General features: G+C 34.6%; 1 protein-coding gene across 1 annotated transcript in view; it reads left to right on the top strand.

Annotated features, from left to right (window-relative positions):
• Window positions 1-511: 511 nt before the first annotated feature.
• vax1 (ventral anterior homeobox 1) overlaps window positions 512-14,706 on the top strand; it is a 33,393-nt gene continuing 19,198 nt past the window's right edge. Inside the window, exons 1-2 of the mRNA XM_061909959.1 lie at window positions 512-956; window positions 2,171-2,358. Of these exons, the coding sequence (XP_061765943.1) occupies window positions 743-956; window positions 2,171-2,358 (402 nt within the window). The 5' untranslated portion in view covers window positions 512-742. The remainder of the gene's footprint in view (window positions 957-2,170; window positions 2,359-14,706) is intronic.

The following is a 14,706-nucleotide window of genomic DNA, read 5'->3' on the forward strand; positions in this document are numbered from 1 at the left end:
TTTTTCCCCTACTGTTGGGGATGGTGCTAAAGCAAGAAGAAGAGCACCGGCGCTCAGACGGCTTTCAAGAGAATGTTGTCTGCAAGAAAGTAAGAAATCAGGGAGACCTGAAACAACAAAGTCAATGTCTGCTTCAGAACATTTACATCTGTGATAAAAAGGATCGGTTCCAAAACCTTCCTACCTTCACGACGCATCCTCCCTGCCATCGTTGACAGAGAAATGGGGTTAAAGTTAGGCGACGTTCTGCAGCTAAAAACCGAAGGCCGACGTTTTTTTGGTGGATGAAAGAATGAAACTTTCTGCAGGTTTGAGGGGGTCCTGACTGACCAGTGAAGCACGATCAATCGCTTCTCTCAATTCGTTGTGGTGGAAACAATACCTGGTCCACGTCTCCAAAGCCTCTTAATGTATACACGGGCAAACGTGTGAGGCTGCGAAATGACTACAATCAGCTGAACTCTGATTATCTGGAGCTCATCTACCCGCCCGATTTCTGCGCCAACACAATAATTGTCCGCTTTCTCAGACACCCAAGATCATTGGTCAGCAATAATAGGCGTCCTCGCTGAGTTGACCAAAGTGTTTTGAGGAACATCACACAGCTGGCGCTGTCGGAAGGAACGCTTTACAAACTTCCAACGCGTATTTGTCTCCTTTTTTCTTTCCTGCAACCCGGACAAAGGAAGGAGAGGAAAAAAAAGAGGCGGACGAGCTGCGAGTCGGAGAGGATAGACCGAGCATGGAGGTCAGGTACAGCCAAGAGACAGAAGGAATGGTGCGGAAGAATGGACTTACGGACAGCAAAAACACAAGGGACTCACAGGACACTTTGTCCAAAAGCTTCGTCAAGGAGCAACACGGCGCTTTTTCCTCCACGGGAACTCTGGACAACTGTGAGAAGAACAGATGCAGCGCCGCCGACCCGGACTATTGTCGGAGAATACTTGTGCGAGGTAAACTGCTCATGTTTTTCTTCCTCTGCAAAATCTGACATTAATTTGTTGTTGCTCATTTTTTCACACTTTTCTACCAGTTAATATCATTTTTCATCACAGTTGTACACCCCGACTAGAAAAAAGTGTGTGTGTGGATGTGTGTCCGACTTTTTGAACAGTTAACACATCTTATTGAATAAAATAAATTGGTTTAAAATGATTACAACTAAAACTGTAATTACATTTGTCTTCATAACATGGAGATACTTTGTGAAATAAATCAATAAAAAAAGAACAAATAATGATAGAATTAATATTTTGTCGTGTGCTAACATTACAGCGTTTCTGTCTTAGTAGTATTTTACAATACTGTTTAAATTACACATTTTCATCGGCAACATGAACTAAAATTGTGTTTTTTTTGTAATCAAAATGTAATATTTTGATATGGCCATTTTTTAGTAGAGTCATTAAATGTTGGTGTTGTTGAATTTATTTCGATATGATTAAATAACGTTTTGGATAGTTTGATATTTCAATGATATACTGGAGGCAGTAAATGCTAGTATTGTTGCATTTCTTTCAATATTATTTATTTTTTTTTAAATTTCAGTGCACATTAAAATGTATTTGCAGAGTTGGAATACTAGCACACACTCTAAAGGTTGTAAATATTATTAACCTCCAAGTTTTAGTCATAGCAACCATTTAGTTTTTTGAAGCATTTTTAAATGTAAAAATTGTCACTGGATACATTTTACGGTTATGAATTTATACATTCCAAGCCTGCATTAGGTAACTTTTATTGACAAATTTTTAATGTAAGATAACAAAAAATGGCACAGACAAAAAATAATAAAAAGTAAAAACAGTAAAATAACACACAATATATGTGTATAATCAAAATACAAATAATCTAATATTTACAGAGAACATACAAAAATAAAACAACGTAAACACACAAAAACAAAATATAAAGCCTAATAAAATAATCTCAGAAAAACTATTAAAACAAAATAAAATAAGATCACACAAATGAAAAAAACAAAGTAAAAAAATAAACAAATCCCAAAAACAAACAAAATACAGTAAATAAAATTAAACGGCCAAATAAAACAAAAGATCACAAAAAATAATAATAATACAAATATAGTAAAATAATATGGAGCTAGCAACAAGAAGGAAGATTGCCGGTTGATGAATATTGTAATTAATCATTGTGATTGTTGCAGATGCCAAAGGCTCCATCAGAGAGATTATCCTACCAAAGGGTTTGGACTTGGACCGTCCCAAGAGGACGCGCACCTCCTTCACTGCCGAGCAGCTCTACCGGCTGGAGATGGAGTTCCAGAGGTGTCAGTATGTAGTGGGAAGAGAACGAACAGAATTAGCTCGCCAGCTTAACCTGTCGGAAACTCAGGTAGGAATTATTTTGGAGTACTTCTAATGAAATATCCCCAATGTGTATGTATCAACATGACAATTACTTAATTTCATGTTGTGAACACATGTTTGTTCAGTAGAGACAAATAATTTCAAAGGTATTTTTTGGTAAAATAAACATGTATATTCATAATTCATTTTTGAGCCACTTTTATTGGACAATAACATACAAAATCATGTTCTTTTTTTTATATTTTTTATTTAATTGTGGCTTCAAATTATAATAGCGGCGTCCAAAGTGCTGCTCGGGGGGCATTTTATTCATTGGCCCTCGACATAAAGTTAATAATTAAAATACTGATTATTAATAATATACTCTGACACTAATTCGCTTTTTCAGCTATGATAGAAAGATATGATGATGGTTTTATATCGGATTACTTTTAGCATTTTTTTTATTGTATAAAATTTCTCTTGATTCTTTGATTTTGATGTTTGCAACCCATGGTGAAAAGGTAACAGTCCGGTTTTAAATTCTTATATAGGATTTCATATTTATTCATGTTTTTTTTTACATTATTTGAAAATTGTATTTACTGTGTTATAACATCCTGTCTGTCTTTAGTGTTTAATTTCAAAAGTCATTAAGCTAAAGCAGCTAAGAAGGTTTTGTATAATGTAAATTTTATATCACATTTAGCAGTCGAGAGGAACGCGGCCATGACAAATATGGTGGCGAATATGTGCCAGCAGTTCGCCAGAGTTCAAGCTTATATATATATATATGTGTGTATATATATATATATATATATATCTATATATATATATATATATATATATATATAGATATATATATATACATATATATATATATGTATATATATATATATATATATATATATATATATATTTATATATTTATATATATATACACACATATATATATATACATATATATATATATATATATATATATATATATATATATATAGATGGATAGATAGATAGATAGATAGATAGATAGATAGATAGATAGATAGATAGATAGATAGATAGATAGATAGATGGATGGATGGACGGACAAACGAAGGACACAGATAGATAGATAGATAGATAGATAGATAGATAGATAGATAGATAGATAGATAGATAGATAGATAGATAGATAGATAGATAGATTGATAGATAGATAGATAGATAGATAGATAGATAGATATAATAAAGACATATTGTAGAATTCATTTCAATAAAGTTAAAAGAAGATATTGTATGAAATTGTTTTTTTACTCAGATTAAGTAAAAAAAATGTACGATCAAATACAAAAGTTGTATTTGGATAAAAAAAAACACAATGGAAAATTACTTTCAATTAAGTAAAGAAAAAGAGTATACATTTTATTCAGATCAAGTTTGAATATTTTTTAATTGATTTTGATAAAGTAAAGACATTTTGTTGTTTTTTAGATGCTGTTAAAAAATAATGTCGGATTCATATTAATAAAATGAAAAAAAAATGTTTAGCTGAAGTAAATAATATATATGGTTGATTTTAATTAAGTAAAAATTATTTAATTTGTACTCAAAAGCATAATGTAGGATTTATTTCAGTAACGTAAACATTTTTATTTTATTTGGATAAAGTTAAAAAAAATAGTGTAGGATTAATTTCAATAAATAGATACAAAATAAGTATTTATTAAGATAAAGTTTTGAAAAATAATGTAGGTTTAATATCAACAAATACATAAAAATAATATGTTATTTAGATAAAATTTAAAATAATAATGTAGGATGATTTCAATTATGTAAAAAAAAAAATGGATTGAGATAAAATAAAAAAAATAATAAAGGAGAAGCTAACAGTTTTGGCTCCAAACTGCAATTTTGTCAAAAGTGTGTCGCAGTGTTCATTTCCCACCTGTCGATTGTCTTTTTGGGTCATATTTTTAAAACAAATTTGAGAGACTTTATGTTCACGTTCCAACATCACAAAGAAAGTTTAGCGCACTAACACTGGAAATCCAATACATAGTTAGCATAGCATTAGCATACAACAATTAACAAATCTATACCTGTACACAGTTAACCCATCCATTATTTTTTATTATACAATACGAAGCACAAATATATTGACGTGAATTATTCTTTCTTCAATGTCATGTCTAATTCTAGTTATTGTTTGAATTACTGAACAGAAAAATTATTTCAAACTGTTCAAATTAAATATTTTTTTGTTGGTTATATTTAAGGAAAAATAGCTATTTTGTGTATATTTTGGCAAATAAATCAAATAAACATGTTTTGGTATAAACATGCGTTTGATGGCAACATATACATTTATTAAATTACTTATATTGGATTGTTTCATGCCAACCTAAGTGGAAGATCACTCAAATGGACTTGATGCGCTTAAAATAATTCACAGACGGCTAGAAAGAAAAACTTTTCATCTTCTCCAGCAAAGAGTAATAGTCATTATCATTTATACATACAATGAAACGTGAGACATTATGAAGAATGATTAGGGAAAACATAATCATCATTAAAATAACGTTTGGACACGTTGTGTAAATTGTTTATTGCAATTCAAAAATCCAATATCCTTTGTTTCACTAGGTAAAACACGTTGAGATTAAAATCCGTATTTAATACATATAAACTTTATTCATTCATAATTAATTTTTAATATTTACATTATATATATATATATATATATATATATATATATATATATATATATACTGTATATATATATATATATATGTGTATATATATGTATATATATATATATATATATATATACTGTATATATATATATATATATATATATATATATATATATATATATTGTATTTATTTATTTATTAAAAATAATGACTCCGATTGACTATTTATGTATGTAGTTATTACCATAAATACAGATCTAATTTTGAAAAAAAAAAAAAACAATGATTGGTATTTATTAAATGTGTACTTTTAATCAGTTCCTAATTAAAGAAAAACCATGCAACGTATAACCATTAAATATCTCCACAGGAAATGTATTTAGTGTGTTGTAAATGAAAATATAATAAAGAAAAGTAAAAAATATCAAGTTTTTTGTGCTGCCTATAGACAACCTTTATAACGTGATGTTTTTTCAATTTCAATATTTTATTGTCTTTGTATATTAACTTAAAATATGACACAGTAGGTTATGAAACCGTGATGAGTTTAATGGAACTAACAACCTTATGTGTTTATTATATATGAAGAAAATTGTACGAAAGCTTTGAAGAAATTTGAAAATAATATTCTAAGCCCTTAAAATTACATGTTGTGTCATTGTATTGTCATCTGTTTATTTAAATCATATGATTACATTACATTACATTACTCTGCAGTAATGCATGCATCTTCTGAAATAAACTATTCATGACAACTGCAATAAAAAGTATTGACCTGTTTATATAAATTATATTTAATCATGTATGATTAATATTTGTATCTATCTTCAAAACTATTTATCAAAAAAAGGGGAGAAAATGATTAAAAAGGTTTGATGAAAGAGAAAAAAAGTTAAAAAATGTTTTTGATTCATGTTTTTTTTCTCGAATTTTTTCTCTTTTACAAAATGAAAACCATTTAAAAAGCTTCAATTTTTCTGTTTGCGGCCCTTACTGGGAAAAAAAAAACAATCAGCTTTTAGAAGCCAGATGTGAGAGTTTCAATATATTTCTACTAAATTACTTTTTGAATCGTTGATTACTAAATTTACATCTACAATATGTAGTATCTGTCTACAATTTATAAAGTATTTGTCTACAAGAAACAGTCTTGTACGTGTCAACAATACATACAGTATTTGTCTACAATATACAGTGATGTTTACAAATATTTTTGTGTACAATACATTATACAGTATTTGTGTAAAATATACAGTATGTGTCTACAATAAACAGTGTGTGTCAATAATATATATATAGTATGTGTCTACAGTATACTGTAGTTTTTGTCCAGATATACAGTATTTGTGTACAATATACTGTAATTGTCAACAATACACATTATGTGTGCACAATATATGCAGTATTTGTCAACATAATGCAGTATTTGTTTACAATATAAATTATTTTTCTACAATATACACAGTGTTTTTCTACAATATATACAGTATTTGTCTGAAATATACAGTATTTGTCTACACTATACAAAGCATTTATGTAAAATTTGTGTCATGCTGTTTTCAAAATAAGACTTTTTCAATGCATTGTTGCACATCATGGATCTGTGTGTACATGTGTGTGTGCATTTGCGTGTGCGTGCGAGTGCGTGTACGTGAATGTGTATTTGTGTGAGCGTGTTTGTGTGTGTGTGCGTGCGTGCGTGTGTGTGCATATGTTTGTGTGTGTGTGTATTGGACAATGTCACCTTGAAGTAACGCCGCATTGAGTGAAAGCGTGATGGTGGTAAAATAATAGTATCCTCTATGTTTGCTTTAATAGTACTTTGCCATCAACAATTTACCATGAAATATTTAATGGCTGTAAATGTTTCATACATTATATAAAGCTGAATCAAAAACAGGACAATCCCATTAAAAGTAATTTGTTATAGGCTATAATACCTCAAATGGATGTACCATCATTTGATTATTGATATTTCATTGCGGTATTATAGTCATTTCATCAACACTACATTCAACATACAGCGTCAAAAGTAATCCAAACCATGTTTTATTCTTCAGTGTATGCACATAGTGTGTAATGTACACAAACTGCAGTATAAATGGCCATCCATCAATCCATTTTCTACCTTTTGGGTTCACGGGGGTGCTGAAGTCTATCTCAGCTGCATTCGGGCGGGAGATGGGGTACACCCTGGACAAGTCGCCACCTCATTGCAGGGCCAACACAGATAGAGAGACAACATTCATGCTCACCTTCACACTCTAGTGTTGCCAATCAACCTATCCCCAGGTGCCAGTCTTTGGAGGTGGGAGGAAGCCGCAGTACCCGGAGGGAACCCACGCATTCACAGGGAGAACATACAAACTCCACACAGAAAGATCCCGAGCCCGGGATTGAAGTCAGGACCTTCGTATTGTGAGGCACATGCACCATCCCCTGTTTCACTGTGCTGCCCACAGTATAAATGTATATTATAAAATATACTTTAAAATTAGGGCTGTCAAATGATAATGTTTTTATTCAGATAAATCACATTTTGGAATTTGGAGTAATGATGATTAATAGAGGGTGATTACTCGCTTGCAAAATTTAAATGTGCTTAAGAAAAGAGACCAATATTTTCTACAAGATTGCAATTTTATTGTCAGAATGTCATCCAGCAACACTTTTAAACGTTATACTTGTTTATCCGCACACAACTAGGTAACAATTTAATCTAAAGTTCTTTCATGCTGCATTTTGGAGGGTAATTAGCCAGCAAGTACACCATTTGGAGTCTCCTAACTCATTTTTGTACTGACATATGCATTAATCTGATCACTGAAGGTAAAGTACTTGAGGTAAAAAAAAGCTTGTACGGTCAAAATAAGTGATTAATCCCATGAGTTAAATAGCTAATTTTGACAGCCCTATTTAAAATGCAAACATTACATACAATCAGAGGTGGGTACAGTAGCCAGAAATTGTACTCAAGTAAGAGTACAGTTACTTTAGAGATTTATTACTCAAGTAAAAGTAAGGAGTAGTCACTCAAATATTTACTTGAGTAAAAGTAAAAAGTATGTTGTGAAAAAACTACTCAAGTACTGAGTAACTGATGAATAACCTGATTACGGCAACAAATAATGCACAAAAACATATAAATAGCAATGAGCAAATTCAGAGCCAGGAATATCTCTTAATCAACTAAAACAATAATATATATTAAATAATAGTACAATAAAATAAAAGAAATTAAGGCACATTGAGCCACAATAACTTAACAGCACCATAGGCTCAGTAGGCATTGATTGATTGATTGAAACTTGTATTACTAGATTGCACAATACAGTACATATTCAGTACAATTGACCACTAGATGGTAACACCCCAATAAGTTTTTCAACGTTTATCAATTACTTAATAAATGACCAAGTCGAGGTGATCTACCTCATATATACATATTCATACACACATATCACATACATATATATATATACATATATATATGTATATATATCTATATATATATATATATATATATATATATATATATATATATATATATATACATTTATATATACAGTATATAATTTATATTTATTTATTTTGCCGTTTTTGTTGACATGTTAAAGGTGTTTTAAAGAATATACATGCATGTTTAACATATAGATTCCTATCTTTCATGAAGACAAGAATGTAAGTTGCTGCAATACCTGATTCTGATGACTTGCATTGATTGGAATCAGACGTCCGCGTTTTTAAATGGAGGAGTAAAAAAAGTTCCTATTTTCTGTCCAATACCACATGACAGTCGTTTTTTTGGGGCATTTTATTTGTCCAGCTTCCATATTCGTTTTTATACACTTTACAAGAAATATATTGGCGGCAAACTCCGTAGTCTGCTAGTTTGTTTGCTCTGGCTTTCGGACTCTTATTTTGTTAGCGCAGGCGCAATGGAGTGGCACTTTATTGTGAAGACAGGAACTGTGCGATCAGTCTTTAGGCTTTTGACGGGAAGTAAGGTTGAAATAAAAAGTGTATTTTTTCATTTACACTTTTGATTGATTGATTGAAACTTTTATTAGTAGATTGCACAGTACAGTACATATTCCGTACAATTGACCACTAAATGGTAACACCCAAATAAGTTTTTCAACCTGTTTAAGTCGGGTAATGTGACCGCCTGGCTCTGTTTGATTGGTCCAACGTCACCAGTGATTGCATGTGATTGATGAAACGCAGGCATGCATATCCTACATTGAAGCTCTGTCATAAACCAAAACAAACATTAACAGATCGATAAACAAAAGTAGCGAGTAGCGAGCCGAATGTAGATAAATGGAGCGGAGTAAAAGTAGCGTTTCTTCTCTATAAATATACTCAAGTAAAAGTAAAAGTATGTTGCATAAAAACTACTCGTAGAAGTACAATTTATCCCAAAAGTTACTCAAGTAAATGTAACGTAGTAAATTTAGCGCGTTACTACCCACCTCTGCATACAATATATTATATATTAGGTATAATAGTAAAAATACAATTAGTATTATATACATCTACTAAATTTATATATATATCAATATATCAATATATATATATATATATATATGTATATATATATATATATATATATATATATATATATATATATATGTATATATGTATGTATATATATATATATATATATATATATATACATACATATATACAGCCCTAATGTATACATATATATATATATATATGTATATATATATATATATATATATATATATATATATATATATATATATATATATATATATACATATACATATATATATATATATATATGCATATATATATATATATATATATATATATATATATATATATATATATATATATATATATATATATATATATATATATATATATATATATATATATATATATATATACATTAGGGCTGCGAATCTTTGGGTGTCCCACGATTTGATTCAATATCGATTATTGGGGTCGCGATTCGATAATAAATCGATTTTTTAAATTCAACGCGATTCTTGATTCAAAAACAATATTTTTCCCATTTAAAACGATTCTGTATTCATTCATTCATTTTGACAGCCCTATTTAAAATGCAAACATTATATACAATATAATATGTATAATAGTAAAAATACAATTAGTATTATATACGTCTACTATATATATATATATATAGATTTATATATTTTATATATATATATTTTTTGCATTTATATAGTGTTTACAACTAAGATTTTAAAAACCAATAAAGCAACCATGAAATGTATTGTTTAGTAGTAGTTGTAGTAGTTGAGGCCGAGGGCTCGTGCTGTTGTAAGTAAAAACTGGAAGCAGAAGGGAGTCGTAAAGCAACATTTTGAGGCAGGTAGTAGATATGTTGGCCATAGGTCAAGAGAGAAGTCACCAGAGGTGGACATGGTTGATCCCAGGTAACAGAACTCCTGAACAAAGTCTACTTCTTATCTGGATTTCCCCGTGCTCTCTGCACGTCACACCAGCCGAACGACTGAATCTTTATCTATGACCCGAGATGATGAGTGGGTTGTCCAGGATGGTAACCCGGGGGGGGGGGGGGACTGTTTGTTCCAGGTTCTGAGACAGGTCTGTGTCCGAGTTTGTAGGTCCAGGTGGGGTCCAGGTAATTTTTCATAATTGGGCGGTCCGTTGTTTTCTCTTGTCGTTTGACAGGCAAAGACTTTTAAAAAAAATATCAGATCATTGTCTCTTTATTACAGACATTGATTTAAGCATCATTGGTCTCAGTGTTTTTTGGTTAAAACCATATGATTTTTTTTTTCCTTAATAAGGCATCTCCTACTATACAAGTTCACATGTACTGTAGCTCATCCCAATAATAGGGGTGGAGAAATTGCCCTTAGGGATGGCAATTGAAAACCAGTTATTTTTCAGAACCGATTCCCGGTGTAAGGGTTCCTTGAAATCGCTTGCCTTTTTTTCAAACAAATCCCTTAACAATTGTTGCGGGGGTATTGACGTCATTACCCAATGTGCGAAGTGACATCAGCCAGCCACAATATTCAATTTGTTTTATTTTCACAAAGATTCTTAAAAGATTTGGAAATATTACTAAATGTTACATTCTTGTATAATTTCCACATTTTATTTTGTAAAATTCTACAGAAGGATATTCATTTCTTATATATACTGTAGTTGTTGTTTATTGCTTGCCTAGTCTCGGGCTTGCCCCTGACAGTTTGTCTATGTTTTAGTTTTTTCCTCTGCATTTGTCTGTTTCCTGTGTTTAGTATTTCCTGTTTTTTAGTTCCTGTCAAGTGCTCTTAGTTTGTCAGCTTCCTGTCTTGTTCCCTGAGTGCTGTGTTCTTCCTCAGTGTGTTTAGTATTTCCTGTCCTTAGTTCCTGTCTAGTGCTCTTATTTTGTCAGCTTCCTGTCTTGTTCCCTGAGTGCTGTGTTCCCCTTCAGCTGCGGCTCATTGGCCTCAGGCCACACCTGTTGCCAATCAGCCGGCTCCTATTTGTACCTCCTTTGTCTTGTGTCAGTGGCTGGATCATTGTATTGTCATTTGTATTGTCGTTGCCACATGTCGCTCTTGTCGTGTCGTTTTGATTTCAGCTATTACCTGTCGTGCTACAAATTGTCCTGGTCGTCGTAGCTGTAAGCTGTTTTTGTTAGCCATAGCTATTTCCAGTTTTTCTGTTTGTTATCCTCTAGCTTCCATGCTAAAGTTCCTTTTTGTTTCTTGTTAGCTTCTATGCTAAAGGCCTTTTGTTTTTTTATCCACCCACGTGCGCGCTTTTGGTTTGAACCCTTTGTTTGGTTTTGTCTTAGTATTTATATAAAAATGATGTTTGCTCACTCCATACCTGCCTCCATCTCTGCATCTTGGGGTTCATCAACAACAAATACCCCTGACAGAATGATCCAGCCAAATACGAACGCCGCAGAGTTGTTCATGGCGGAGAGGCTCAATTTAGCACTAGAGCTAATGGCTAAATTAAAGAGAAGTTCGGCCGCGTTTCAAGCCCTCTCCCACCCACCCCTGTTGACTGTGGGCCTATCTGGGGACGTCTTGGAGCCGTTCCTTGAGGGGGGGGGGGGCATCAGTGCAGCTGGGGATGCACAACTACTTCTCGTCGCAGTTGATCTGCAACAGACGCCACCATCACCTCCGGTGGGCCGGCAGACGCAACCATCACTTCTAATGGGCCGGCAGACGCCACCATCACCTCCGGTGGGTCTGCAACCTACGGCGCCATCACCTCCGGTGGGTCTGCAACCTACGGCGACATCACCTCCGGTGGGTCTGCAACCTACGGTGCCATCACCTCCGGTGGGTCTGCAACCTACCGCGCCATCATCACAAGTTGGTCTGCAACAGACGCCGCCATCATCTCCGGTGGGTCTGCAACAGACGGCGCCATCATCATTGGGTGGTCTGCAACAGACGGCGCCATCACCTCAAGTGGGTCTGCAACAAACGGCGCCATCACCTCAAGTGGGTCTGCAGCCTATGGCGCCACTACGCACTCCGGTGGGCCAGCAGACTCCTCCACGCACTCCGATGGGCCAGCAGACTCCTCCACGCACTCCGATGGGGGCGCCACCACCACGCACTCCGGTGGGCCAGCAGCAGGGGGCGCCACCACCACGCACTCCGGTGGGCCAGCAGCAGAGGGCGCCACCACCACGCACTCCGGTGGGCCAGCAGAGGGCGCCACCACGCACTCCGGTGGGCCAGCAGCAGGGGGCGCCACCACCATCCTGTCCGGTGGGCCAGCAGAGGGCACCACCATACACCTGTCGGCCACAGAGGTGGTCATTTCATGGGCGACCGGCTCGCAAACTGCAGTGGCGTTCCATTTTCCGTCGCCACCTGACTCTTCCCCGCTGGGTGCGGGGACACTTGGCCTGGCGGCCCACCACCTTGCCCTCCCTCCACCCTCCCTTGACTTTGGACAGTTTTTTTTCTAGGGGGAAAGGATTCCTGAAACGTCTGGTATCCGTTATGGGGTGGAGGGGGTCTACTGTCAGGCTTGCCCCTGACAGTTTGTCTATGTTTTAGTTTTTTCTTCTGCATTTGTCTATTTCCTGTGTTTAGTATTTCCTGTCTTTTAGTTCCTCTCAAATGCTCCTAATTTGTCAGCTTCCTGTCTTGTTCCCTGAATGCTGTGTTCCCCTTCAGCTGCAGCTGATTGGTGTCTGGCCACACCCCTTGCCAATCAGCCGGCTCCTATTTGTACCTCCTTTGTCTTGTGTCAGTGGCTGGATCATTGTATTGTCATTTGTATTGTCGTTGCCACATGTCGCTCTTGTCGTGTCGTTTTGATTTCAGCTATTACCTGTCGTGCTACAACTTGTCCTGGTCGTCGTAGTGGTAAGCTGTTTTTGTTAGGCATAGCTATTTCAAGGTTTTCTGTTATCCTCTAGCTTCCATGCTAAAGTTCCTTTTTGTTTCTTGTTAGCTTCTATGCTAAAGGCCTTTTGTTTTTTTATCTGCCCACGTGCGTGCTTTTGGTTTGAACCCTTTGTTTGGTTTTGTCTTAGTATTTATATTAAAATCATGTTTGCTCACTCCATGCCTGCCTCCATCTCTGCATCTCGGGGTTCATCAACAACAAATACCCCTGACACCTAGTCCTTATTTCAGGTGTTATCAGCAAATTCTATGAGTTTCTTGCTGACACAAGCAGATTAAATTGTATAGGGGAATATAACATTCACATGAATACTCTGTTAGACCCTTCAAGCGTGACGCTCCATACTATAATCGACCGTTGCGGTCTTACCAAAAAAATAAATGAACCCACGGATTGCAATGGTAATACTAGTTTGGGGTATTACAGTTGAAGTTTTGGTACTCCCTTACGCCAAAGTAATGTTCGACTAGTACCTCATTAAATTTGAAATTCTGACCTATTATCAATGTTTTGAGATTTACCAACGCTTTAGCAGCCATTACAATAATACTGCTACATCTACAACTCTCTGCCCTCTTTAACGCTACCATTTCCAAATTATGTGAGCTCTATCGATAGCTTCACTGACGACTTCAGTGATGCCTTACTCAATGCCATTGATTGTATAGCATCGTTAAAACTGAAAAAGACCTCTAAGAAGTCTACCCCCTGGTTCACGGAAGATTTCAGACACCTAAACAAGTATGAAGACAGCTGGAACGCAAAATGTGGGACTAAACAAGAGGTATTTTAACAGGAATGGAGTGATAGTTTAATAACTTATAAACATGCTCCCTCCTTGGCTGAAATGTTCTGTTACTCACTCTCATCTGTTTCAATCAAAATGATCCTAAATATTTAACACAGTAGGATTAATAACCCAACAAGAGCCTTTTCCTCGTAGCTTTGCCCACTTGGCTGATGACGTTATGCAATTTTCCTTAAGAAAGCTAATTAGAAAGGACATTGAGAACACTACCTCGCAGGTCCATCTGGGTTCTATGAAGGTGAATGCAAATGTATGCATTACGGCAAATACTCTCCAAAATTCTGACTCTCCTTTTCAGGAGGTAATGTAGTAAGAACTCTCACAACTCGTTAATGGGACAAAGCAATTATTATGTCTTTCAACCCACTCTCTGGGAAACTCCTTAAGAATCTATTTGTGATATGACCATCAGTGCTAAATATTATCACTCACTTTCGGTACTGTTCCACGAGCATTCAAAATACCTATTCCTCTTATGTTTAAAATACCTAACCGTAACTGACCTCCT

This window comes from Nerophis ophidion, linkage group LG09, assembly GCF_033978795.1.
Source record: "Nerophis ophidion isolate RoL-2023_Sa linkage group LG09, RoL_Noph_v1.0, whole genome shotgun sequence".
Classification (NCBI taxonomy): domain Eukaryota; kingdom Metazoa; phylum Chordata; class Actinopteri; order Syngnathiformes; family Syngnathidae; genus Nerophis; species Nerophis ophidion.